Source organism: Indicator indicator, chromosome 18, assembly GCF_027791375.1.
Source record: "Indicator indicator isolate 239-I01 chromosome 18, UM_Iind_1.1, whole genome shotgun sequence".
NCBI classification, from domain to species: domain Eukaryota; kingdom Metazoa; phylum Chordata; class Aves; order Piciformes; family Indicatoridae; genus Indicator; species Indicator indicator.
The window spans coordinates 534,671-562,067 of NC_072027.1; the positions used below are offsets into that span (position 1 = coordinate 534,671).

General features: G+C 50.6%; 2 protein-coding genes across 2 annotated transcripts; both read left to right on the forward strand.

Annotated features, from left to right (window-relative positions):
* The first annotated feature begins 1,102 nt into the window (after positions 1–1,102).
* Positions 1,103–4,560, forward strand: TXNDC15 (thioredoxin domain containing 15). Its single transcript, XM_054389347.1, has 7 exons — positions 1,103–1,121; positions 1,362–1,450; positions 1,549–1,926; positions 2,031–2,522; positions 3,065–3,228; positions 3,385–3,515; positions 4,338–4,560. Exons 1-7 carry the CDS (start codon positions 1,103–1,105, stop codon positions 4,532–4,534), a joined length of 1,470 nt encoding a protein of 489 aa, XP_054245322.1. The 3' UTR covers positions 4,535–4,560.
* Positions 4,561–6,114: 1,554 nt separating this feature from the next.
* On the forward strand, positions 6,115–27,189 carry PCBD2 (pterin-4 alpha-carbinolamine dehydratase 2). Its single transcript, XM_054389348.1, has 5 exons — positions 6,115–6,246; positions 6,517–6,660; positions 8,061–8,192; positions 25,644–25,724; positions 27,094–27,189. The coding sequence occupies exons 1-5, from the start codon at positions 6,115–6,117 to the stop codon at positions 27,187–27,189; spliced, it is 585 nt and encodes a 194-aa protein (XP_054245323.1).
* The last annotated feature ends 208 nt before the right edge of the window (positions 27,190–27,397 follow it).

Here is a 27,397-nt window from a genome sequence, read left to right on the forward strand (position 1 = left end):
TCCACAAGAGTGCCTCAGATGAAGGTGTGCTGCCAGAAGTCTGTTACTGTAAAGTTTTGGGATGTTATCCCCTGTGTTTCAGATCTGACACCTTCCAGGGCTCTGCTGGGGGGGCACTAGACTGGTGGCACACAGCTGAGAGCCATGTGCAGTGCTAGTCCTGGAGAAGGAAAATTGTTTTCAAGTTGAAAATGCCAGCATCCCAGCATGGTGGGGTTGGAAGGGACCTCTGGAGATCACCCAGTCCAACCCCCTACTAAAGCAGGGCACCCACAGCAGCTTGCCCAGGATCACAATGTCCAGGGGGGTTTGGAAGCTCTCCAGAGAAGAAGACTCCACAACCTCTCTGGGCAGCCTGCTCCAGGGCTCAGCACCTTCACAGCGAAGATGTTTTCCCTTGTTCAGGTAGAAACTCCTGGGTTCCACTTTGTGCCCATTGCCCCTTGTCCTGTTGCTGGGCATCACTGAAAAGAGCCTGGCCCCATCCTCTTGATGCCCACCCTTTAGATACTGATAAGATCCCCTCTCAGTCTTACCTAGGCTGAACAGCACCAGGGCTCTCAGCCTCTCTTTCAGTCCCCTCAGCATCTTCATAGCCTTTGCTGGACTCTGTCCAGTAGTTCCCAGTCTCTCCAATGCCACTTTGTCCAAACTCAAGGACAGCTGGGAACGGGTCAGCTTTTTCCTGACTCATACACATCAACCTGGATTCCCCACCTGCTTTTGCTTCCAAGCTTGCTTGGTCTATCCCAGCTGCTTTCATTGGTTTCCCTCTGCGTGCAGATCTTACGTTCTGTATCTTTAGGCTATTACGTCCTGCACATGAAACAAGATCTAATGCTGTGATGGGAGTATGATTTTATTTCCTAAAAAAAAGAAATGCCAGAGCATTTATGTCACCTCTGGAGCTTTGCTGATATGCTGATGGCCAAGACCTTATCTTTGCTTGTTTAGGTTTAAAAAATATGCCTTTAGACCACAGGCTTTCCCGTTTCACCCAGCCTGTCTGTAGGTGAAAGTTCTGCATTCATGTGAAAACATCCCCAGATGAGTCTGTGCTGCTTTAGTGGGTGGAAGGGGGCACATGCCCCAGTAGGGAGCCATGGCTGCAGGAAGCGCTGGTCAGGGCAGCGATACCAGGCGCTGGCTTTCGCAGGGCACTGCAGCAGGTTGTGTGCCCCTTCAGTTACCCTTCAGCCGTAACATCCTGCCAGCTCCTCGGCGTGACACTTCCCTCGTTGGCAGAGTTTCCGACCTGAACCTATCTAAATCACCCTTCTGATGCCTGCTGCCCCCGGCCGCTCCAGCGGACCGAGGCGTAGCCTGTGTCCCGTTACACCGTGTCCCGGTGCTGGCCTTAGCCCGGGGCCTGAAGGAACGCGTGTGGCTGCGTGAGGGGCAATCGGCGGAGCTGACGGCGGAACGCCTGGATAAAACCAGACTGATTTGTGTTTGATACTGTCAGGGGCTGCGCTGAACGCTGTTTTGTTGTCCCGAGCTGCTCTCCGAGCCTTAGCAGGTTCCTGTCCCCTCATTTGGGGCTGGCAGGCGAACGCCGCTGTGGTGATAGTGTCCTCGACGCTGCGGCCGGCGCTGCCCTCCCTTGCCCGGACACCTCTTCTCAGAGCAGTTAGCGCAGGCCGAGCGCTCGGGGGACGAAGGCCGCGCGGGCGAGGCGCAGCTTATCCTCTTGACAGCACTCGGACCCGGTCCCGGGCGGAGCCGCTGCCCGAGCCCTGCCGCACCCTCTACCGGCAGCGCGAGCCAGCACAGCGCGCCCCTGCCCAAGACAAGATGGCGCTACGCACGCACGAGCGGGCGGAATGCCTGCGCCGGAAGCGGAAGTGCTCCCTGGTTATGCAGGAAGTAGCCGTTGTCCGGGGAGACGCCGCGCTGAGGAGGCGGCAGGGGCTGGGGCAGAGCCGAGCCGAGGATGTGGCGGCTGCTGCTGGCTCTGGCCTGGCTCCTCAGGACTTTTGCTGAAGGTGAGGCTGGTGGGTTTCGTTGCTGGCCGCTGCGGTGGGCTTTAGGGACCAGGTGGCGTGCGCAGAGAGGCGGAGGTCCGGCCGCAGCTCGGTTCTGACATCTCCCTTCCCGGCGCAGGGGCAGTGACGGAGCAGAGTGCCGGCGGGCAGCCACCTGTCCCCGAGGGCGGCGGAGAACCGGTGCGGTACCGGACTGCGGAGATGGCGGACGCTATGCTGGGCAGCGGGCTCCCCGCGCAGCGGGCCGTGATGCTCTCGGTGGTGCCGGGGGAGGCGAAGGACGGCCAGGCGCTCCCCATCGCCAAGGGGGCTTGCGATGCGGAGGCCGGAGGCGATGCGTGCGTGGCAGACAGCAGCCCCTCGGCGCCCCTCGGGCCGGCGGGCGGCCAGGGCCCGGAGCAGGCCGTGCTGGAGACGGTGCTGCCTGCGGAGGAGTCTAACAACACTGACAGCACCAAATCTCCCAAAGTGAACTGCGAGGAGAGAAACACCACCGGTATCGACCGCTTCACGCTGCAGATCCTGAACGTGTCCCAGGTAAGCCGTCACCCGGTTCACTGCTCGGTGTTACTTTGAATGCCTGAGGATGGCGGAAGATACCTCTGAGCACTGTGTGTGTGGTGGTGTCAGTGCCTGACTCGGTTAATTTCCTTGTGTAGCATCCTTTGTACTGTTGAAAAGAGAAAGTACCCAGGTGAGGTGGATTTTTGTGGTGTTCTGATCAGAAAAAAATGGAATTGCAGTTCAGCCCACGTGCCTGTGTCTCATCTGTGTGCCTGCAGTGAACTGTCAGCTTTCCTGCTGCATGGATTAGAGTTTCTGTCTGAAAATGTGAATCTTGCCAGTGCCTCTGCCCAGCTTGTTTCTTGTAATGGTTATGGATGTAGCTTTTTTAAGGAATAAACTTTTAAAGCAGCCTTTAAAAAAAGATTGAAAACAATTCTCCATTGCTTTAGAAAGGGACAGCTGCGTGGTACATGGATTAAGTATCTGACTGCTGAATGATGCATTCCTGTGTAGACTTTAACTCTCTTAAACATGAGATGTTCCATTTTTGTTTTCCTTCTGCTTTCCCTAAGGACTTGATGGAGTTCCTGAACCCAAACAGCAGCAGCTGTACCTTAGTGCTGTTCTATACACCGTGGTGCCGCTTTTCTGCCAGCCTGGCACCTCACTTTAACTCTTTACCTCGGGCATTTCCAACTCTTCACTTCCTGGCACTGGATGCATCTCAGCACAGCAGGTAACTGACACTACTCGTGCTCTGCTCTCGGTTTACTGTTGTTAGCAAGTTTTGATGTTTTAAAACCAGGAATGACACTTCCTGTGTCATCACTCTCTCTCTTCCTTCAGTGGATTTCTTTCCCTTCATGCTCTGTCTTGTCTTTATGTCCCCCAGTTTATCAACTAGATTTGGAACTGTGGCTGTCCCCAATATCCTCCTTTTCCAAGGTGCTAAGCCGATGGCCAGGTTTAATCACACAGACAGAACACTGGAAACACTGAAAGACTTCATTTTTAACCAGACAGGTATGGACATTAGCCCTGAGGTGTCAGTGGCAAGAACAGGCTGGCTTTGGGCTTCAAACTGGGCTTTCCTTTCCCTGCTGTTTGTTCATTGAGATAAATTTCATGAAGATCCTGAGAGTACCCAGTACAGGTTTCTGTGATCATGTGCTGTAATGAGCATGCTGAAAGCAGAAACTTGGACTCGTTGGGCTCTTGTCACAGAGGCGGGGGAAGCAGTGGGGCTTAGCTAGGGAGGGTGCTAGGACTGAGCATTGTAGAATCGTTTTGGTTGAGAGGCCCTTTAAGATCATTGAGTCCAACCATTCCCTAACTCTGCCAAGTCTGGTGCTAAATCATGGCCTTCAGCGCCACATTGCTGTGTCTTTAAAACACCTCCCTGGGCAGCCTGTTCCAGTCTTTCCAGAACCCTTTCAGTCAAGAAGTTTCTTCTAATATCCAGCCTAAACCTCCCCTGGTTGCAGCTTGTTCCTAGGGAGAGGGGACCACCCCCGACCTTGCTATACCACATCTTCCTACCCAAGTGCTTAATTTCTGAATAAAGGCAGGAGAGCCTTGGGATCTGCCAGTGCCATGACAGCAGCTGGGGCATGAGGTGGTTTCAGTTCCTGTGCTGGAGGGACAAAAGGATTCTAGTTTCCTTCATCTGGCTGTGCATGTTCTGAACTCAGTGCCAGGCAGTGCTCTGGTCCTTCTGTGCTTCTGTAAAGAAAACCAAACCCAAGTGTAGGCCTGCAAGGACCTTTCTCTAAGAGCTCCGAGCAGAACCAGCTGCTCTGTATTTCATCGTCTTTGCTGGTGGTGACCGCCTGCTCCCATTGGCAGGTATAGAAGCTAAAAGCGACGTGGCTGTGACCCAAGAGGACTGGGAGGGTCCCCTGCCCAGTGTTCTGACCAAAGGCATAGACTGGCTGCTGCTCTTCTCTGTGCTCTTCCTGGCCAGCTTTGTCATGTATGCAACTGTCCGAACCGAGAGCATTCGCTGGCTGCTGCCCGGGCAGGAGCACGAACACCAGGAGTAACTGGAGCTGCTGGAGCCAGGACAGGATTCCCCACTGACGGTAACGTGGGGAGCTGTATGGACTGGAAGGACAGAAGAAGGAAATGTGAAATGTCTTGGCTGTAATTTATAATCTTGACTAAAAATCTGCTGTATTGATCAGTGGGTTTGTAAAAAGCAGATCCATGTGGAAAGTAAACAACCACAAAACAACCTGAACTAAAACTATTTATTGAGCTGTTCTGGCAGCTTGGGGGTTATGGGCCTTGATGTACAGGTGATGGTTCTGCTTTGCTCTTCTGAAGAGGTCCCTGTGTGTTAAGACTGATCAAGTGAGGTTTTCACAGCACTTTGGCCCCTGCTTGGCACAGGAGCAGAGTTGCAATCCAGAGATCTTTTACAGCTCCTACAGATGTAGGAACTGAAGCTTCCATGTGGCTGATGTGGGAAGCACTGTGAAATGAGGCTGAGTTAACCCACATGGATCACACACACGCTGACTTGTGTGTCCCTGAAACACAGCATTCTGAAGGAACGTGCTGGTGAGTGGTGATGTTGCTAAATTACTTTGACAGTCAGTAAAACAAGCTAGGAAGCAAAAGGCACTTCAAAAAAGCGTGTACTGCAGATGAGCTGTTCCATTATAGATAGTGACAACAGTTCAGAAAGGTGTCATGCAGTTCGTTGCAGGGTGCCTATTTCCCGCATTGGTGCTGGGGTTAGATGCTGCTTTTCTTTCTGTGTTCTGTGAATGTCGTGGCAGGTCAAATAACCTGCAGAGCTCACCTCATTCTTTGTGTCTGTAACACAACTTATCTACCACAGTCCCAGAGAATTAAATCACAGTCACTGTCCTTACTGCTTTTAAAATAAACCAAGTTTTAATGGAACCTTTTCAGCCACTGTGTTACAGGAATAAAGCCATGACACCTTCTGAAGTGCAGATCACTTTCCTACATTAGCCAGAGCAGCGTTGAGATGTAAATTTCTGCTGGCACGTTTGTTGGTTGTGCAGGCTGCCGGAAGCAGGACTGGTGCGGGGTTTAGGTGTCATTAATATGGAAGACTTGGAGTCAAAGAATTATTTCTGTTGGAAGAGCTCTAAAGAAACGGTGCCTGCCCCTCTCTGCACAGTGCCAGTTGCAGCGCTGCTGGTTTGGGTCACGGAGCCTGAGCTGCCATTGCCCAGATCCAACCCGAGCCCCGCGGCCCAAGGCGCCGTTCCTGCCCTTTCTCCGCGCTCCCTCTGCGCTCGGTTCCGGCCGGCAGCCGGGGAGGCGGGGCCGGAGGCGAGCCGGAGCCATGCCCGCCGGTGGGGCCGGGCTGCATCTTGTCCTGGTGGGAGCGCGGTGGGCTGCGGCCCGGGGAGCCGCCGGCGGGAGCCGCACCGCCGCCATGGTGAGGTCCGGGGGGAGCGAGCAGGGCTGGACCGGGCGCTGGGCAGGCGGGGCCGAGGCGCTCCCGCGGCGGCTTGGAGCTGGCCTGAGCGAAGCGTGGCGCCGGGTGGGGGTGGGCACCGCGTGTGCCAGCTCGGTGCCCGCCCTGCGCGGCCATTCCTGGGGGTCTGTGCCGAGCTCCGTGGGTCGGCTCTGTGGCGGTGCGATGGTGAACACGCGAACGGCAGCTCCCACCTGCTCCTTTTCCTCTCACGAGCAAATTCCTGCTGCTGCCTCCTCCGTTTCCGAGTGCAGCTGGGATGTTGGAGAGGCTAACGGCACACGGCCGCAGCAGCCTGCGCCTAAGCACACTGCTGGCTCGCCTTGCTCCTGGGCCTGGGGCAAACTCGGGCTCCGTTTCTGTCAAAACTCTCTGATCTAGTGTTAAGTCCCAGGGCTGGCTCCTCGATGCCTTTGTGTCCAGGTGCAGCCTCAGGAAGGTGACTGCAACGTCCCCAGAACAAACAGGGAACACCGAGCTTTGTGCTGCCTGCAGGCTGCAGCCCTGGACTTTCTTATCACAAAAAAACCACCGCCATGACCCTGTGTAAAGGCGCTTATTGCATAGTTACAGAGCGCTGTGGGTCGGAAGGGACCTTGCAAAGGTCACCTGCAGTGTACAGGGACAGTTCACGTCCTGACAGGTGAAACAATGCACCGAGGACAGCCCGTAGCAGCGGCAGTTTTTGTGTGTGCTCGGAAAAAGGAGAGGGTCAGAAATGCCTGCCGGCAGCTGCAGCTCCAATATCACCGAGTGCTGTGTTTGCATTCTTGCAAGTCCAGAATTGTGTCTGCAGCCTAAGGAACCTCAACGAGATCAGTCTGGGACTCTGTAAAACTTCCTGGACTGGATGTGTCCTGCTGAACGCAAGGCCTGGTAGTGATGCTGTTGGGTTGATTTGTGCTGTTTGGGTTTTTTTTTTTTTTTTTTTGGTCCCTTACTAGTGCTGAAAATGTGTCTCCTTGGCTGTGGTGCATCTTGAGACTCGGCTCAGGTCCCATTAGTTGCGTTAGTGCCTGCTCTGCTCAGGCTCACAGCCCCATCTGGTGGCATTGGGGGTGTTGCTGGTCTCAAGCAGAGAGCTGCCAGAACCCTGCAAAAGCAGAACACTGCCTGGGCTGGTGCTGGGTACTCAAAGCCCTCTGAGGCCTTCCTGAAGCTCTAGAGCAAAACTGCTTCTCACAAAGCTGTTGCAAAGTGCTAGTATGAAGACAAAAGCAGTTTGAATTTTGGTATGCTGGGGAGAAAGGATCTTCCCATTAAAGCATGCCATTTATGACCTGAGTTTGAGACCCCTCTGTTGGAACTCGTTGCCTTAGCCATCACTTGTGCCCTTAGCTTCTGCCTTTAGGGAAAATATCAAACCTTTTCCAACCCCTCATGGAACTTTCCTTCCTGCCTGGCTGTGGCAGTTCAGGCACTGACCCAGTGTGAGCTGTGCAAAAGGAAGCTAAAGGATCCCTTTTGCTGCCAATAAGATATTTAAACACAGGTGCTTTGCAAAAAACAGGGCCTTGTAACTTCTTGTGTCTGCATTGTCAGGTTGCATTCTTTCCCTTGTTAGTTAAAGAGCTCTTTACTGCTTGTACACCTTCCCAGCACATCCTAGGTTTAAACCCGCTGCAGCCTTCTTAGGAAGAGTAAAATACAAGCTGCATAAAATAAAATCCCTTTCCCTTCTGCCTATTGAAACAGCTGTTGCCTAGTATCCCTTTTAGCCTTGTTGTTGCACATGTGGCACCTGAATAAAACAGCTCTGTGTTAGTGTGGCAGAGTGGGATGTTTGCAAATGAATTCATGTGTCACAGTTTGGATGAATCAGATGGGCAGGGGATGGGCTCAGGTGTGCTGCTCTGTGTTCATCCCTGCTGTTTATGTTAGCTTGGCACAGAAGCATTTAGCTGAACTCCAAGGGCCAAGCATAAAGGTGTTTCTTGGCTGTTCTAAGTTAAGCTGCTCTGTGAAATCATAAACAGTAAGACACTGCAGAGTCCATTTCTACCTCCTTTACCTTCTGCTCTACAGAGCCACAATTTCAGCCTGTGCTGTGCTTGCTGTTGCACAGAAGAAAGCCTCAGCCTCACTCCTGTCATGTTTTTTCCCCTCAATAGTCTTCGCAGTCTCACTGGTTGACAGCAGAGGAGAGGAGCCAAATTCTGTCTGACCTGAAGGCCTCAGGCTGGTCTGAGCTAGGTGAGAGAGATGCCATCTACAAAGAGTTCCACTTCAAATCTTTTAACCAGGTAAGCGCTGTTGGGTACCACTTGTGAGCAACTGGAAATGTAATTGCTGTCCTTCCCATACCATCCCTGGGGAGAAATGTTGGTGTTCAGAATCATGGGACTGTCCTTGTGAGGCCAAACCCTTCTGGCTTTGCCTGGATGGATTCCTCTGGGATTCTGATCTTATTACGGGGAGTAAATTAATTCTGGTTTGTAAATTTTAAGTATATTTTTTCCCAGTATCACTATTTCCTGATTATAATATCAGGGTCAAGGTTGTTACTGTAGGATTAGACAAATAATATTTGATCTTGGAGGGTTTTTCATTGCTAGCACTTGTAAGGGGATGCTGGAAATCTAAGAGCTGGAGAGTGGGATTCATTTTTCATGGATAAATACAAGAACAGAAACTGGAATTGGCTGGAATGAGCTTCAAAACTGAACTTCCTGCTGGGAAGACAAGCTGGGCTGGTGGAGTCTCCGTGCAGCTTGAGTTGGATCAAGGTTAGTTGTGAATAGCTGAAGGCAGAATTTCACCTGCAGATTTGTAGGACCCAGCTGCAGCAGAAGCTGTTCCTGTTATTGTAGTCCAGGAAAGGGCTCAATGTGCAGAACCCAAGGGGTTGCTCAGAGCTGGAGTTAGGGAGCAGGTATTTGCCTTTTGGTAAGCTGAAACTGGAAGTAAATTAAAATGAATCAAGGGTGCTTACTGGTGCCTGTGGTCAAAGTAACTGTTAGTAAATATTGTTTGTGGTGACCTAGGCAGCAAATGCCCAAAGCAGAGCTACATACTTGCATGGTACCTGGGGAGGGTTTAGCCCTGCAGTGAGAAAAGTATGAACTTGCAGCTACAACTCCTTTCATTTCAGACAACAAATATTCTGTTTACATTATGGCCCTGGCATGGAGCGTTTGGCAAAAGCCAAAGGAGTGAGAAACATCATTTCCTTGGTGATCTTCCTGCTGCCCTTTTACAGATGGTGTCAGATCAGGTGTGCAGAAAAGAGAGAAGGGGGAAAAAAAGAGCAGTTGAGCTGCCACAAGAGGTATTTCAGATTTATGCCTTGCAGATGATCTTGGTACGATTAATGCAGTCACTGCTATATTTTATTGCTTCTTGCAGATAATGCTCATGATGCATGGAAAATTCTGTGGCTTTCAAATCGATGCCAGGTTTACAAAGTCTCTGTGTGTCAACAGATGTTAAGAATATAAACACAACTTTTTATTATAAAGTCCTGCAAATGTGAAGACATGAGCTTGGTTTATGTATATTATTTCCAGCATGAGAATGAAATGAAACCGCTGTGGAACCCCAGAGTTATTTAGATTCCTGGAGCTTTCAGGCTGAGATTAGCTGGGTTAAAAGCCATCAGCAGCGGGCGGCCTTTGTGGGGCTGACAAGCTAATGACACTTCTGGCTTATGGAATTGGTTTGTAACCCAGGAATGGAAAGCATGGGGGCTGTTTGTTAGGCTGAGGTACATTTTCATGCAAATGGGCTTGGGAGGTACCATTCCCTGCAACAAGCTAGAAACCAGCCTGGGGGCCCAGCTGGAAGCCCTTCGTTGGTGAGGTTGCCGGTGGGTGCCCACCACGAGGCAGTGTGGGCAGTGCTGCTGCTGGGGAGTGGTTGCTGCTCTGTCTTCCTGTTGACTTTTGTGTGAGGTGGGCTCCTGGTGTGAATGGTCTGAATCGTGTATAAAATATAAAATACACTAATGGTTACGGGGGGGAAAAAGCAAACACAACTAGATAGGAGAGCCCCTTGTCTGAAAGAGCTGTGCTGATGGCAGCGGTGTGTCCGTTCCTCCTTACACCTTGGAACCGCAGCACGTTGTTGCCACTGTTGGGCAGAAGGTAGGCTTGGAGCAACCTGATCTAGCTGAAGATGTCCCTGCTCACTGCAGGGGACTTGGACCTTTAGAGGTCACTTCTAGCCCAAACAGTTTGATGATTCTATGAAAATCAAGGCGGTTTATCTCCAGGACCCTCGCTGGGATGTGCTTACTCAAAAGCCCCCTGGTTGGGTTGCTGTTCCTTAGGAGCCTGTGCTCAGCAGAAACCTCTGGCTGTGATCAAGGTCTTGGACAGTGGATGGGCTCACACCACTCCAAGGCAAATCTTGAGCCTCCATTAACCTCACCCCCATGTCAGGGAGCTTATTCAGTGCCTCATTCCCTGTGTGCAGGGAATGCACAAGCAGCTAGTGAGGCTGTGCGGCATCAAGACCGCGCTCCTGTCTCTTCATGCCTTTGTGCTGCTGAAACAAAACCTTTCTCTTGCAGCTGTGGAGCAAGTCCTTTGCTTCCAGTCTGCCTAATCACAACTCAGAACCTGGATAGGAAATCAGTTTACATTTCCAGACCAATGGTAATTGTCATTCTGCAGGCTTAGGAAAGAGACTGCAGAAATGTTCACAGAAGCAGAGTGGTTTGGGTTGGCAGAGCCCCCTAGGATCATCCAGTCCAACCCTCAACCACCGCCACCATGGCCATTAAGCCATGTCCCACAGTGCCATGTCTACACATCTTTTGAACACTTCCAGGGATGGTGATTCCACCACCTCCCTGGGCAGCCTGTTCCAATCCTTGACCATTCTTTCACTCAAAAGTTTTTCCTAATATCCAACCTCAACCTGCCCTGGCACAGCTTGAAGCCATGTTGGGACTACTGTTGAAAGTTGGTCGTCCAGAGAGGGAAGGGTTGCTGAGGGCCTCAGTGTCCTGGTTTGTATCTTGGGAATTTTCTGGGAATTTCTCAGCATTTTAGGTCCCTATACCTCTGGAGGGGTGATCCTGCAAAAGGGAACAGACCTGACTTAAGAACCTGGATTTCCCCTAGGTTTGCCTTGAGCTCAGTCCTGGGCTACACAAGGGGCAGGTGAAGAGCTCCAGGAACATCTTAACCCTGAGCCTTCCATGTCTCTTGTCAAAGTTGGTTAGATTTGACCAGAGGTTTTAAGGGGCAGCTGCCTGTGTGGAGGCATTTCCTTTGGCAATCACAGGCAGCCCGTGTGGTGAGGGAGTTGCTGAGCTGGCTGTGTGTGCTGAGGGGCAGCTTCAGCAGTGCAGTTGCTTGCCTTTACAGGGGGACTCTGTCAATGAGGCTTGTCTGGGTGGGTTTGCTTTCCAGTCATGGTGGAGTCTTGGGATTTGAGAACTCCTTTGAAGGTGTGCAAAATACCAGGGACTCTTATTCTGGTGCTCTCAGTTTGTGTTTCTGTATTTGCCAGCTCTCTTGCTTGAAATCCAGGGAAAAAGGATCAGGACATGCTGCAGGAGATGCCCTTTTTGTTCCCCCCTCATTGCAGTACCAGTGCTTTGCCTTTAGCTGCAGAGACAGATGTGCCCCTTTCCCTTGATTGTCCTGGTTGTGTTATGAGAGATGCACATCCACTGGAGTTTGGTAGGACGTGTGATGGCTGTTTTGAGTTCTTTGGATGGGGGTGCTTGGTGCCAGGCCCTGTAACATAAGCTGCGCTGATATTTCCTTTTCCCACTCCCAGCATGTTGCTTTGTCTCTGCATTGATCAAAGAGTGGAAAAGTGATTTTTATATACCCAGGCAGCACATTTCATTGATGTTTTATGTACTTCATCTTCTGGCTGCTGAGCTGAAACACATCCACGCCTCGTGCATATTGGGAACATAATATCCCTCAGCCTCCGATCTGCAGAGCCCAAAATGAATTCTGTGTTCAATGTTGGGTTGTGCACCACATCTCCAGCTTTTTACACGCCACAGCGGCCTTGTGGGCTTGCTTGCTTCGCCATTGTCTGATAGTGAGGTCATTCTCAGTCCTCAGAGGAATTTTATTCCCAGCCAGATGCGGGCCATATATTAAAAGTAGCACCTGTGGCTAATATCACAGCAGCTTACCATAAATTTACATGGTAACCAGGATTAGAGCTGTCAAGACTGTTAAAAAACGTCCAGATTTAATTTGATTTCCAGTATTGAAGGAGCTCTCCAACATTTTGCTTCATAACTATATTTTAAAAGTTAAAAATCACCCCATTGTTAACTTTTACAGCACTCCCAGTGCCCACTAAGTTGATTTGTTAAATGGGGGTCAGGATAAAGCGAGCTGGCTGCGGGAGGAACGCAAACCGACCCGTTTGTGATGCGTGGAGCCCTGGTGTGTGAATCTTCCTGGGGCTGGGCCAGGTGCAGCTCACAGCAGCTGTCTTCAGCCTCAAAGCTGGAGCAGCCTCAGCCCCTGACTGCCACTCCTGCTGATCCAGAGGCAAGCCTGCTTCCCCTGCTCTGTGGGGGTTACATTGCTGTTCCTAATGCAGTTTGCTTTGCTGCACTATGAAAGTTGCTCTTGTCAAGGGCTGCTTGCTCCCTCTGCTCAAGTGCTGTGTTGGCTTGCCTGCTGCATGCAAATCAGTTGTGTTCTGCCTGCCCAGGTAGGTGCTGGCTTCCATACACTCTTCCCTGCACCACTTGGGTTTTCCACCATCCCCTGAGTCCTCTCCCATCTGCTCTGCTGTGTGCACCTGCAGAGTTCTGAAGGCCCTTCTCTGGGTAGTGATGTTGTTCACTGACTTCCCTGCCTTTATGAATACAATAACTGATGTACAATAAAGCAGGAGTTATTTATGGGGGGATTTGCAGAGTGGAGGAAATCTTTGTATCTGAAAATAATGAATTCCTGGCATCTCTGCCTTTATTACAAACTGATAGTGAAGGTCTGGGAACTGGTGGAGGTTAACCTGTGGCTGAAACCATCTCAAGTGCCTTGGAGCAGAGCACAGTAAGAATAGATGATTCCTGGATGGTCACACCTCCCTCTACTTTGCTCTTGTGACTGACTTGAGTAAGTAACACTCTCCATGGGTCAGAGCGTCCAGGTGCAGCTGTGGGACCTGGACATGGTCCATCTGCCTGCACTGCTGCCAGGTCCTGCCCACAGCAGGCAGGGAGCTCAGGGGCTGGATGAAGAACAGAGAAGTTTTGGGAAGATGCTCGTTTGAAAGTTTTGTTCCCTGGCCTTGGAGCATGAGGAGCTAATGCTGGGTGCTCTGCTCAGTGTGTCCTGTGTCCAGTGATGCTTCCAGTTAACTGGCAACCAGCAGGAGAAATTCTGCAAGGCTAGGAAGCCCATAATGGTGGACATGGAATTGGGGGCTGTGAAACTCGGTTGCATCTTGGCAGAATCTAAATCCTTGATTCAGTGAGTTGGGAAATACCAGGATTTATTCTCTCCTTATGGCCAGCATGGCCAGTGGGGTTCAAAAACCATATGAAAGCCAGCCAGTGCTCCAGCATACTTTGGGACCAGTGCTTTGCACTTGGCAATATTTTCAGTCTTAAATAGAGTTGCCTTAGTGCCTCAACACCCTCCTAGGTCTTTTAAAGTCCTTCATAATTAGCCTGGTATGTCTGGGAACTATCATTTTGTCCTTCAGTGCATTACAGCTTCGTAGTTGTAATGCACACGAGAAATTCATGCCTCATAAAAGCCAGGCAGGTGATCAGCAGTGGTTCCTCCTCTCCATACTGCAGGCATCTCCTCTCCCCTTTGGCCAGAGGGACTGTAAGTACAGATCCCACCACCCTCATGTCCCATCTGCCTGTGACAACTACTGTTACAGTACCACTGTCATCATTGTAATGCCAGTGTGGCACTAACACAGGTGCCAGGCCTATCTGAATGTCACTGCATGAATCACATCTAATACAATTAGTCCTGTTCAGACTGAAGGTTCACAGTGGGTTTGTGTCCTTCATCTCCTCCATCAGGCAAGATGTCCCAGCCCAGGTGTGGTAGAAGTTGCATGGGTTTAATTTTTTGTGTAAGTTTAAGAGAGGCTTCTTTTCTTGATGAGCTCAATCCTATTTCTCCACAGAACAAACCATTATTGTATTGTTTAAAATTAGGAGGAATGGGAGTTTCCAATTGCTGAGTTTTCCCACTGAGGAGACCTGCTGCATCTCCCGTGAAGCAGGACACTGCTTCCATCTGCCCAGCTGACCTTTTGGGCTGCTCTCCAGTTGGCTCTAACACAAAAGCCTTCCTGAAAAGATGGATTTGTTACCACTCAAATAACATCCAGAAGAAAATATTTCCCCATGGGAACAGCTGGGCCTTGGAATCATCTCCCAAGGGAAGTGGTAGATTCCTCTACATTGGGCAGTTTTAAGACTCAGGCTGGCAGGCTGCTGGGCCAGCTTGTTTCAACTCTACTCTCACCTAGAGAGGCTGGAGCAGATCATCCTCAGGGTCCCTTCCAGCCTGCATTCTGGGATTCTGTGAATTCAGTTGGACGCTTTTATTTTGGAATCATGGAATTGTTTTGGTTGTAAAAGTCTTTCCAGATCATTGAGTCCAAACTAGTTCTACCCAATCTGTGCAAGTCAGGCTGAAGCTGCTTCTCGCTCCCACAGATGGTCACTCACAATGATATTGCTTTACCTTTTCAGTGAAGGAGACCTGGTGTGGTACAACTCTTTCTGCATTAAAATGTGCAGAGGGTCGCTGGGAAGTTGCTCACTGCATGCAAACACCACAGCTCTCTGCCTTGTTTGTTTAACCTGTCGCATCCCTTTGGTTTTGGAGTGACGCCCAGCTCCGCTTTTAGCCCAGAAATTGCCCTTTAGATACCAGCAGCTCTCCCTCCTGCTGCTGCCCCGCAGGGGACACACGCTCTGGGGTCCTCTTCTCGGCGGCTGCAGTCAGAGGTGTGCTCTGGCAGGGTGAGCCGAACCCAGCCCCGGCAGCCTTGCTTACAGGTGCCCCACGGCTCACTCCGGGCACATCAGAGCCGCCCGAGTCCCGGTGCGGCCCAGCCCCGCAGGCTGTGCCGGCCCCGCTTTGCGCGGCGGGGTCGTAGCGGCGGCGCGGCCCTGACCTCTCTCCGGGGGAGCTCCGCTGGCCGCCCCGCGTCACGCCGCATTAGTGTGACGAAGCACAGCGCTGCTCCTGCCGCAGCTTCGGGGCTGATCAGAGCGATTCCTTTCACAAACAACCGCCTTCGCCTAAATCCTTACATCTGCTCCCAAACGCCACTGGCGGGGCCGCGCCGCAGCAGGGTAAGGCCAGGGGGATTCTTCTTATGCCTCTGTTCTGAAGCTGCAAACCTGTTTCACACGGGCTGTTTTGGAGGAAACTTTCCCTTCTTCCTCTTCTGGCCCTTTTCTTCCTTTGATTGTGTTGAACTGAGCTGAAAAGTTCCTTTGGACAAACACAAAGATGTCTGTGATGTGTTGGAGGGGTTTGGTGGGGAATGTGCTGATGAGGATCCCCATGCTGAGTCAGCACTGCACCACTGGATTTATTTATTGCTAAGGGGGCTGTAGGAAAATGGGGTTTATTTCAGAGGAGAAACTCCTAATTTCATGCTCTAGTGTGATTTTTTTCCCTCATGCTGGGATGAAGAAGATCACACTAGAACAGGATCTGTTCAGCCTGGAAAAGAAAAGGCTCCAGGGAGATGTTAGAGCAGTTCCAGCACCTGAAGAGGCTACAGGAAAGCTGGGGAAGAACTTCTATAAGGGCCTGTGGTGACAGGACAAAGGGCAATGGTTTAAAACTGGAGCAGAGTAGATTTTGACATCAGGAAGAAGTTCTTTACTGTGAGGGTGATGAGACACTGGAAGGAGTTGCCCAGGGAAGCTGTGGATGCCTCATCCCTGGAGGTGTTCAAGACCAGGCTGAATGAGGCTTTGAGCAACCTGGGTTGGTGTGAGGTGTCCCTGGCCATGGCAGGAGGATAGGGACTGGATGCTCTTTAATGTCCTTTCCAACTCAAGGTGTTCTGTGAGAATGACAGGAGGCAGTTAAACGTCTGTCTGTGCATGACCCAGGTGTCCCCTCTTGGGAAGATCTTTGTTCTGTGGTAACAGTTGGCAGGCACAAATGTGATGAGCTGTGCAAAGCCAGGATGTTGAATTTCTGCTTGTGTCTTGTAATGCTCAATCCAACAAAAAACAGAGGTGTGCAAAAAGTTTCCACTTGTGCTGTGCCCACAGCAGTTTCTAAAAAGAATTTTCCATTCCCTGGAGGACTCAGCATTGAGATTTGTCTCTCTTTGTGAGCCAACCTCTCCATTTGCAGATGTAGCAATGTACAAATGGTGAGGGTTGGCCAAGGAAACTCTTCTGTCTCAGTAAAAAAACAACCCCTAACATTCTGTGATTCTGTGTCCCTGACCATGGCAGGAGGTTGGAACTAGATGATCTTGAAGGTCCCTTCCAACCCAACCCGTTCTATGATTCCTCACACCTCTACAGTGGTTTCTTCCTTGCCTGTTGATCTTATGTTTCAGAAAGCTGACAGTGCAGTGAGTAGGAGGCTGGTGGGAGATGAAATGGCCATGAGACCAGGCACTGCTGCTTGTAATCCATCGCAGAGCAGATCCTTTCTTACCGCCCTTTGATGTTCTCTAGTGTCATAACTAGCAGAGATTTAGAGGATTACCAGAGGGAGGATGATTGCCCTTGGATACTCAGCAGAGAAGGTCATGAGATATGAATCTGGTAGGATGTGTAATCTTGGCCAGAAGGGCAAGGAGTAGTGTGAGTGCTCCCTGTGTTATCACCAGCACGCATGGTGTGTGAGCTTCACTGTCCTGGCTGCAGAGTGAACTCCTGCACATGTGAGTAACAGCACTGGGGAGGGCAGTGGGGTTTTGTTTTTCCAGAGCCAGGCCTGTTTCATCCAAAGCATGGTGTGATGGAGTGATGAATTCTTCTGTTCTGCACTGTGATTGAGCTCTGTAAACACCTGAGGACTTGGGCAACTTTATGAAGTGGAGCATTCTCTTCAGTTAACTTTTAGTTGGTCTGGTTTACAACAGCTGCCTGGCAAGGACTGGGACCATGCAGTGGAGGATGTTTCACTGCCCAAGCAGCAGCATCCTTATGGAGCACAAAGCACATCAGAGAGCAGAGGGTTCAGGTGCCAGGATTCCAAAGGCTGGAAATGGAGACTAACTGCACCTTCTTCTGGTTTATTGTTACAGTGGTTTGTGTGATGGCTTTATTGCAGTACAGCCAGGGGTTTGATTTGCTGGGCCAAATACTCGCTTTAGCAAGTAAAATTATCATTGTTCTTTCAGTTGTGCAGCCTGCAGAGTTTATTATTCCGAGTGGCTGATTGCTTTAGCAGGTGCTCAGTTAATGATTCGGTTATTGAATGCTTTTAGGGAGAGTGCAAAAAGCTCATTTTAAAAAGCTCTGTTTCTTGAAGCAGCTATTTCATGTGGTGTAAAACTCCAAAATGCAACCTTTGTGAGCACAAAGCACACAAAAATGGCTTGGGCAGTGGAGAGCTGCATTTCACTGACTGCATGGCTGGAGGATTTCTTGCACGTTCTGGTTCAGTCCTGAAATGTGGGATTGTTTCCCTGCTTTTTATTGAGATGCCAGTTTAGAGAGCTATGTTTTTAAACAACTTCAATCTTATTCAGAAATGTAAGTTTACCTGAAGTGCCAAAGAGCTGCAACTGGGGAAAAAAAGGGGGAAAAAAGAGCACTGCCTGTGACTGTTTCTCTATGAAGTGATGTGTCACAAATGCCATGTGACTTGTCCCAGGTGGGGTTGGAATTTGGGATGTCTGATCGTTTTGCAGCACTATCTGTGGGCAGCTGTAACTGTTTTTATCTGCCTGTAATCGAATGTATTTTGCGATCATAGATTCGTGCAGTGGGTTGGGTTGGTTTGGAAGGGACCTTAAAGATCATCTAGTTCCAACCCCTGCCATGGGCAGGGACATCTCTCAGTAGAGCAGGGCTGATGTGGTGGTACTGGATGGAGTCTAGGCTTGGAAGTTCATCCCTCCCAGAAAAAAGTTTTTATGGTGCTGAAGACATCTCCATGTTCTCTCAATTCCATCAAGTCTGTAAGTCTTCTTGGTGGGATAGGTGGCTAATTGGGTTGTGAGGTCTGTTCATTGAATCACTGAGAATATTCTCTGCTTTCTGCTCATGAAATCCAGGTGCAGTCACTTACTGCAGTAAAAAAGAGAACAGGAAAAATGATCCTCAGCACCAAGGCTGCTGGAAAAGCCAAGACGTGACAAGGAGGAAGGTAACAGATGTAACATTTGGTATCATATTATCACCACTAGATCTAAATTCAGCAGGTAGGAAAATCCTCATATAAACAGGGTTAGAAGAGAGAAAGCTGAGGTTTGCTGTGCTGATTGCACATGAGGCTTAGCAGGAGGGGAAGAGGAGAGCAAAGCAAGACCTGGGGCAGGTCAGAGCTCTCTGCCTTCCTTATTCCCTTTCCTTGCACTGCTCTGTGTCCCTTGGCCTTAGCAGAGGGACAGTTGAATCTCAGGTGGGATGAGGTACACCTGCTTTCTGACAAAGGGATGTCATAGCTGGGTCACCGCTGAGCCTGGCAGGCAAAGCCTTTGCCTCAGGCCTCTTGTGGAGAGCTGCATCTCAAGCACCGTTGGGGATCATGCCAGGACAAGGGTCAATGGTTTAAAACTGAAAAGGGGTGGATTTAGAGGAGATCTAAGGAAGAACTTTTTCACAGTGATGGTGGTGAAACACTGGAATATGTTGCTCAGAGAGGTGGTACATGTCCCATCCCTGGAAACATTCCAGGTGAGGTTGTTTGGGGCTCTGAGCAGCCTGCTGCAGTTGCAGCTGTCCCTGCTAGATGACCTCTGAAGGCCCCTTCCAACCCAAACCATTCCATGGCTGTGTCACCTGTAGTGCTGCAGCTGGTGCAGGCTGTGCTGAGTGAGTGCCATGGGCACTTGGGCTGTTCCCAGGACAGCATTCTTGGAGCCGCCTTCTGTCACCTCACAGCTCTCACCACTGTCCCTGTACCTGTGTGAGCAGCATCCCCAATGAGGCTGTGCCTCCAGCTCCACTGCTCCTTGCCTCCGTTCCTTCTTCAGACTGGTTGAGCTATGACAATAAACAGCAGCAGGCTGGGTGAGGAGAGGAGGGAAGCTGTTGTTTATCTGCTCAGGTGGTTCCCATTAGCAGGATGCTGGTCTGTATTATGTTACTCAAATCAGAATGTCCCAACAGGACAGAAATTATGAAGATTGTTACAGTATGTTTCATCCCATGTAAGAGTAACAAATTGCAATAATTTCTTTAATAGGAAAATCAGTGCCTTGGCAAGGTTACTGCTGAACAATCTGATTTAACTCTGGCTTTGCTTGCATTATTTCTTAATACATAAAAACTATTTGCATGGTGTCTGGAGTATAAACATGCTGAGAATCAAAGGCAGGAGGGTCCTCTGCGAGAGCAGGCGGAGTGGCAAACTGCTGGGAGCAGAGCAGTGTTTGTGCTTCCCCTGTCAGGAGCCCTTGAGACAGAGCTGGCCAGCGCCTGCTTCACCGCCCTAATTGTAAACAAGTATGGGGAGGCAGGCACAGCACCCCGGGGGGACGTGCTGCAGGGCTCTGCACAGCCCCGGGCTGGGGAGCGGGAACGCTCAGAGAGGACCTTCTGCAACGCTGCTCTAGCAGTGGTGTGTGCAGGGTGTGGAGGGAGCTCGGTACTGGGAGTGCAGCACAGCAAAGGCTGTTCAGCTGGAAACTGTAGCTGTGGGGTTGTTACAGCCTCACATCTTGTTCTGCAGGCAGAAGTGACATCGTGGTACGTGCTGGTGTGTCTGCAGTGTTCCTCTCCCATCCTCTCCCTTTGTTGGTGTCCTTCAGAGCACAGGGCTTTCCCCTCCATCCCAGGTGATTGGTTCTGAGAAGGTTGGCTGCATTTGCAGTGTTCTGCTGCTCAAGCTGTTGAAGCAGAAAAATCCAAACCTCTAGCAGGGATTTGTTAGGTGCTGGTCACCTTTAGATGCTGCTGGCTGCCCAAGCCTGGATGGGGTGGGATGGAAGGAGTGGGGAAATGTAGGCACAACACCTAAGCTGGTGTGTCAGTGGCTTGCACTTGAGAGATGGAGAAATGAAGGGTCTGGAGATCAAGTCCTGTGAGGGACAACAACTGAGGGACCTGGGGTTGTTCAGTTTGGAGGAAAGAAGGCTGAGGGGAGACCTTCAGGCTCTCTACAACTATCTGAAAGGAGGTTGGAGCCAGGTGGGGTTTGGTCTCTTCTCCCAAGGAACAAGTGATAGAACAAGAGGAAATGGCCTCAAGTTGTGCCAGGGGAGGTTTAGGTTGCACACGAGGAACAATTTCTTCCCCAAAAGGGTTGTCAGGGCCTGGCCTGGGCTGCCCAGGGCAGAGTCCCCATCCCTGGAGGGATTGAAAAGTTCTGGAGATGTGGTGCTGAGGGCCATGGTTTAGTGGTGCCCTGGCAGTGCTGGTTTAGCAGTTGGACTGGATGGTCTTAAAGGTCTCGTCCAACAAAAACAATTCTCTGATTCAGTGGTTTAGTTGCGTGCCTCAGGACTGTCTCACTGTTCTTGGAGTGGTATTAAAAAGGAGAAGAGCAATGGGAAGATGTTCTCCTGTTGTAGGTGAATCCAGGCAGACACACTGCTCCCCCCACACCCCCCACAAAAAAAAAAAAAAGAAGAAAAGAGGAAAATATCTAAGCCACATGATGCAGGGTCCCTGGGGATGCTTCAGACTGGTGATGCCAACAGGAAAGAATCCCAAAGTGGGTGTGTGGTTTGGAGGCTGAATACCTGTCCTCCTGTGCTGCCAGGAAATGCTAGCTGAATTCCTCTTTAATGTGTGTGTTTTAACCATGTTGTCACTTCCAGATGAAGAGTGTGGCTTTGTGAGTTGATATTTGCATATTCCTCAGGCAAAAGGCTTTCTCTAATGGAAGTAAAATAAAACAAACCCTGCATGTTCCCTGAGAGCACTGCAGAGAATACCATGGGATAGAGTGAGAGCCTGGTGGCTGGCTAAACCAAACTGAAAAGAGCTCAGCATGGAAGAGCTTTTGCTTTCTACCTGCTGGCCCAGAGCTTAGTGCTAGGTAGACACATCAGCTGGGGCTGTGAAAGCTGCTGCAGCTCAAAGTGACCCTTGGTGATGTGAGGTGGTTGTCAGTGCTGAGGGCAGCAGGTGCTGCACACTGCGGGGAGTGGAAGGCAAAGGTGTGAGGGCTGCCCACCCCTTCTCTTGTGTGACAGAGGCACTGCAGCTTGGCTGATTTCTTCACTGCCCACTGATAAATGAGGCAGCTGCAGCCTGGGTGGGTGGGGAGGGGAAGACAGGTAGCCCTTGCACTGCAGAAGGTCAAGGTTAATGCTGCCTCCAGCCTTTGAATGACAGATGTGAGGCAGAAACCTTGACGTGCTTGTGATGAGCTGCTTGGCTGAGCCTCCCCAGCCCAGGGTAGGTGCTTCATGGAGTGCTCATCTTAAACAACCGGAGAACGTGCAGGGCTCTGTTAGTGGCACCTCTCAGCTCTTTGCCCTGCCTGGCTCCCGCCCTGAGCACAGTGCTGGCAGCTGCTCTGCTCCAGAGAGGCACCAGGGCTGATCCAGCACTGGGGCCGATCCAGCACCGGGGCCGTGCGGGTGGCTGATGTATGAGCGCGACAGCAACCTGCGCCGCTTTGATGTGGGAACTCATCAAGATAAAGCTGGCAAGCCTTGGAGGAAAGCAGCGTGTTTAGAAAGCATCAAGATGAATTGATGCCTTGCTTAAGAAGTGTGAAAGGAAGAATAACGGCAGATTAGCTGCAGGGTCCCACAGCGCTCCCGGAGCTGTGCTGCGCAGCACCAGGGCCACCTGCAGTTTCATCTTTCCTCCCACTTGTGCCAGCAAAGTGCCTGGCCCTGCTTTTCCCATTCTCAGACAGCAGAAGTCCCATTAAGTTTTATTTTGTCACTTACCAAAGCAGTTTGGCCAGTCCTGAAGCATTGTGTGATAGCAGAAGGTTGTGGGAGGACCTTCTGGTGGCCTTTCAGAACTTAAAGAGGATGGTCAGAAAGCTGGGGACAGAGCTTGTAGCAGGGCCTGTTGTGACAGGACAAGGGGGGATGGTTTGAACCAAAAGGGGGAGATTCAGGCTGGAGAGAAGGAAGTAATTTTTTCCACTGAGTGTGGTGAGTCCCTGGCCCAGGGTGCCCAGAGAGGTGGGAGATGTCCCATCCCTGACACCACTGCAGGTCAGGTTGCTTGGGGGTCTGAGCAACCTGCTCTAGGTGCAGCCGTCCCTGCTGACTGCAGAGGGTTAGGCTGGATGATTTCTTTGAAGATCCCTTCCCACCTGATGTTTCCATGAGCCTATGAATGTTTTTAAGCTTGTTTGTTGTTTTGTGTTTTTTTTTTCTCTCTCTTTTATTAGGTTTCCTTGTTCTTCTAAGAGTCACCCTGATTTTTATCTCCTGGAGACACACTCTGGCTGCTACTGTTAAACAATACAAACATTTCAGAAGCAGTGTTACCACTGAGACATTTTTAGTTCTGTCTTCAATAATGTTAAAAGGCATGAAGGGTGGAGCCATACTGACACATCTGAAGCATCTCTGTGCAGGATTCCTTCATTGGTTGCTGCTTCTGTTGCTCTTTGTGGTTCACTGCAGGGACTCTGTGTTCTGGCATCCCTTGGGTATTGCTCTGCGTATATTTGGAGTAACCTGTGTGTGTCTGGAGCTTACCTTAGCCCAGATGTCCTAGAAGGATTAAGCTGGCAGTGTCTGCTTCATCTGCTTCTCACTGAAACATCAGAACTCTTTATAACATTTAATACCCTAAAGTCTCCTTTAATGCTTCTTCATGGCTTGTAGAAAATGCACAGATCCTTCCTTTCACCTGTCCTTTTATTTCTGAAGCAAGAATCTGAAACAGTTATGATGAGTGGCCGAGGGGCTGCAGGTCTCTGTCAGCACTGCAGTGGGCTCCAGGCTGTGCTTGCTCTCAGCTGGTGAGGGCAGTGCTTGTCCCAGTGCCATCCTGCAGCGTGTGATGGTCTGATACACTCTGCCTGCTGCTACACTCTTGGCAATGATCTTGCACTGCAGGCTGCATAATCATTTTCATTACTTTGAATTAAAGTTGAAGAAGTGCAGACTCCTGTCCCAATTAAGGCTGGTTGTGTCGCCGGAATGTGGTAATTACTTTAATTGATCACAAGATAGTTTCCTTGATCACCAATTAGAGCAAATTGCCGATCGAGTTTCAAGACATGCAGAAATGTCCGAGCTGATTTTCTGTAATAGTGTTTTCATATCTAATCAAACCCAAAGTTCTTTTCCTTCCACAGCCAATTTTCTGTTCCCAAAGCAAGGTTATGGCTCTACAAATACAAAGGTGATTCCCAAACAACAGCATTCCCATTCCTGTAACAAGCAGAGGAAGCATTTAGGGCCTTAATGGAGATTGCCTGGGTGAAATTGTTCGGTAGAACCCCGGCTCATTTTCTTACTGGGAGATGCTTTTGTGGGTAATTAAAATAAACTAAAGTACAAGAAGTAAGTTGCTTGGGGTGATGTGCAGAGAGGGAGAACGCTCCTGAGCAGAGCAGGACGTGGCTCCTGGGTGTGCAGGCTTCATCCTTTGCTGGGACACCGCCGTCATGGTCAGCTGGAGCACCGAGCAGCAGGACCTGTCCTGGCAAGGGTCTCTGTGCCAGGATGGGTTCCTTCTTGTGACTGGGACGTTCTTCAGGAGGAGGAACTCTTGTAAGACCCATGTCCACTTCATCCAGATGGCGACTTTGTTTGTTGGTGCCTGTGGGGAAGAGGCAGTGGGTTGGTGTGGTGTGCACTGAGAAGAAGGCTCTGTGGTCCACAAGTTGGTGGGGATGTGGTGGTCCCCTGTCTGTGAGCATTTGGTGGGCCACTGAGTGGGAGGATTTGGTGGTCCAGTTCTCAGAGAGAATTTAGTGGTGCACTGCTGGGGAGGGTTTGTCACCACAGAGCAAGATCTGCAGGGCAGATTAATGTGGCAGTCTTGTTTGCTCGTGCAGTTCGCTCTGCCTGCCATGAAGGGATGATTGTTGTCACCGCAGCAGTGAGCTGTGCTTGTGTGCTGTCACTTGTGTGCAGAGCTGGGTGAGCTCTTGGGCTGGGCAGACAGACAGGCAGAGTGGGCATGAACCTGGCAGGGCTTTCATCTATTTTTGCCCTTGCTGCTTGCTTGAGCAAAGGCAATCTGTGTGCAGGAGCTTTGCTGGTTTCAAGTTTGGGGGACATGTCTGTGTGCAGCTTGCTGTGCTGGAAGCAACATTTTTATCCAGCCCAGGGACACACTCAGAACATTCCCATCAAATACCACTCTTACTGCAGGAGTTTTCCAAGTCATTGCTAACATCTGATGCACAACTTGCAGCTTGCTGTTTCGAAGAGGATGCTGAAACATTTGCAAATTTTTAAATGTAATTGTTCCCTCTGAGGAAAGCTGAACCCAGCGAGGGCTTCAAGGGAAGTTAGAGTTCTCCCAAAGTTTGGAATGCTCTTGGGTCAGAGAAAAAAGCTTTTTAATTGCTGACAGTTTGGTGATTTCCAAATGACAAACCTCATTGGAATGATTTTGCCTGATTGTAACATTTGCCTTTGTTTGACTGGCAAAGCCACTAACAGAGTCCTGCTTCATCCAGGCACCACTTCTGGCTGAGGTTTTTTGTGGTGTTGGGTTTGGGGTTTTTTTCTAACTTAAAGGCTTTTGTAATTTGTGAGAGGAAAAAAGACTTGAAACTATTATCAACCATTACATGGCATTCATTGACCACATGTTGGTCTGGAACAGCCACCGCTGGCTGGAATGCAGGCTGGGGATGGTCTCTTCCATCAGTTAGCACTGGAGAACTACCTGAGCCAGGGAGGGGGTTGCTGGGCTTGGTGTCTTGTAATCGAAACCAGGCTACAGCAGGGGTGGTTCTTTACCTGTGCCTGATAACCCAGGTCCTGAACCCCAATGGGTGAACAAAGCTGTGGGCTTAGAGGTGCCCTGCTCATGCAGGAGCCCCTGGGGGCCCTGCTCTGTGGCTGCCTTCCTGATCCCCATGGATATCCTCATTTGCTTTAAGCAGTAGTTTTCCTCCTAAGTGTTTTGACAAGGGCCTCTTCTTGAGCCTGTGCTAAAACCTGCATCCTGGGAGAGTATGCCATGCAGAGTGAAGGGGCAGAGGACTAGGAAACCCATTTCAGCTCAGTTTAAAGGGAAAATGTTTTCCCCTAAAGCAGAGGAGCAGCCCCACCTGCTGCCTTTCTGCCCCCAGCCAAATAAATGGCAAAACAGTTAGGGGAAAGGATGTGTTCCTGGAAGGGGCACCAGGGATGCTGTGGTAAGGGGTTCAGTCAGAAATGGCAGTAAGGGGTGAGGGGTTTGGGGTGGGTGGTTAGAATCCCTGCTGGAAACCAAAGGTGAAAGCATTGCTCTCAGGCAGCAGCTTGGAACCCTGAGCAGAGTGGTTCCCTGAATCTGAAGAGGATGACTTCAGCAGTCTCAAGAAGCACTTTGGTGGTATGAGAAGGTGAAATGCTCCTTCCACACACAAACCTGAGGTGCAGCAATCTGTGACACCTGCAGGAGCTCTGGAGTTCTGGGATTGGATCTTGCAGGTCTGTTAGCTGTGCTGGCAGGTGCCTGTGCGTCCTCCTTGTGCTCTTTCTCTCTACAGGCCTTTGGATTTATGACCCGCGTTGCTCTGCAAGCAGAGAAGATGAATCACCACCCAGAGTGGTCCAATGTCTACAGCAAGGTAAGGTGTCACAGGAGTCAAAGTGCTGCCTCCTTCTCTGGGTTTGTTTGGCAGCTTCTGTAGAGCATAGGGAGGAGAAGGAGGTTGAGATGTGAGATTTTAAAGAGATGCTGAGGTACTTATAGTGGTGAGGAATCAAGAATCAAGCTCTGTGTGGTGGCTACCAGCTGCATGCTTTGAACCTGTCACTTCACCTCTCTAGCTGAGATCTATGAATAAAATAGAAGCCTTTAAACTCCTCTTTAGCCACCCTGAATAAGTTACTGTTTGGAAACTACTCAGCAGCTCTTGTTCCTTTCTGTGCAGCACGCCAGGGTCCCAGCCGTACAGGGCAGCAGCCCAGCAGTGTGCAGGTACCTGAGTGGCAGCCTGGCAGCTTCACTGCAGGGCTGATTTCTTTCAGAACTGTAGGCTCCTATGGTTCAAAATAGCAGCTTATAAAATATGTTTATAATATCTCCTAGCTGGTGGTGGTCTCCCATTTACAAGGGCTCCAAGGAGCACTGCAGTCCTTGAATGAAAGGTGCTGTGTGAAGGGGCAGATTCCTGCTCTGCCTTGAGTTTTATTTTCTGATGCCTCTCACTGCATTGTGTGAGGTTGGTTGCTGGAGCATTTGACAAATCTCTGGCAATCCCACTGAAAACAGATTGAAAGGACACCTGGGACCCACCACCCCCAGGACATCACCACCTCTTCCCCCTAATGGGCTCCTCCTCATCAGCCCTTTAGGTCACCCTGTTTAAGAGGACATTAAATGATCACTGAACAAAGTCCTGGCCAACTACTCTTCATGATTTTCTTGGCTTTCCAGTGTTCAGAAATACTCTTTCCACACACACACACCCCCCCTTTTCCCAAAATCTCAGTCAAGGGGAAATCAAGGTGACACCCAACCTGTCCTATGGCTCAGTCCAAAGGCAGCTGTGTGCAGCTGCTGCACAGCAGGGTGCCTCATCCTTTACTTTGCTCTGGGGAATTAACCCGCAACAAGCTTTGCAATCCTTTCACCTTCAGGGTGCTGCTTTGCAGCAAGGTGCCTGAGACCCTGACCTGGTTCTTGGCAGCTTGGGCACTGGCCCAGGTTCTTTGTGAAACCAATCCCTGGAATGTGAGTGGAAGGAGGAGGTGGTTGGACAACTCTGTCTGGGTGAAGCCCAGTGGTGCAGAGCCTCTTGTGCTGTGTGGAGGGACTCCTCCTGCTTGGGCTTCAGGCTCACCTGCAGCACCTTCTGCTGTACAGGAGCAGTGGGTGCCCAGCTCCCAGCTGGCCAGGAGCATCCTGTAACAGCAGTTCAGTCCAGAGACAGCCCCTGCTGCTCCTCCTGCATGCTCAGGCTGCTCTGGAGCCTCTGCTTTGGTTGTTGGCAGGTACAGATCACTCTGACGTCCCACGACTGCGGCGGCCTGACCCGGAGAGACGTGAAGCTGGCTCAGTTCATCGACAGAGCTGCAGCCTCGCTCTAGCCAAGCTGGGGAACACTTCCACCCCTGGCCACCAGCGCTCTGCACTCCACTGCTGTCCCCCTGCCCTGTAACCCTGGCTGCACAAAACCTCATTGCGTGTAACCCTGGTTTCACCCCCCTGAGACTTGGTGTTTTGTACAAGGGAGGCTTATCTTTTATTGGCCTCTAAGACTGTCATCTTGAGACCCCTCCCCATGCCTGTGCTTGT

What these genes read in the sequence shown, in the direction of transcription:
- TXNDC15 (XM_054389347.1), top strand. An exon ending in AGATCCTGAACGTGTCCCAG is followed by an intron (nt 2,523 to 3,064) that starts GTAAGCCGTCAC and finishes GCTTTCCCTAAG; the next exon opens with GACTTGATGGAGTTCCTGAA. An exon ending in GATGCATCTCAGCACAGCAG is followed by an intron (nt 3,229 to 3,384) that starts GTAACTGACACT and finishes TATGTCCCCCAG; the next exon opens with TTTATCAACTAGATTTGGAA.
- PCBD2 (XM_054389348.1), top strand. Translation starts at nt 6,115, where the DNA reads ATGGTGAACACGCGAACGGCAGCTCCCACCTGCTCCTTTTCCTCTCAC. An exon ending in ACTTCAAATCTTTTAACCAG is followed by an intron (nt 8,193 to 25,643) that starts GTAAGCGCTGTT and finishes TTCTCTCTACAG; the next exon opens with GCCTTTGGATTTATGACCCG. An exon ending in GGTCCAATGTCTACAGCAAG is followed by an intron (nt 25,725 to 27,093) that starts GTAAGGTGTCAC and finishes GGTTGTTGGCAG; the next exon opens with GTACAGATCACTCTGACGTC.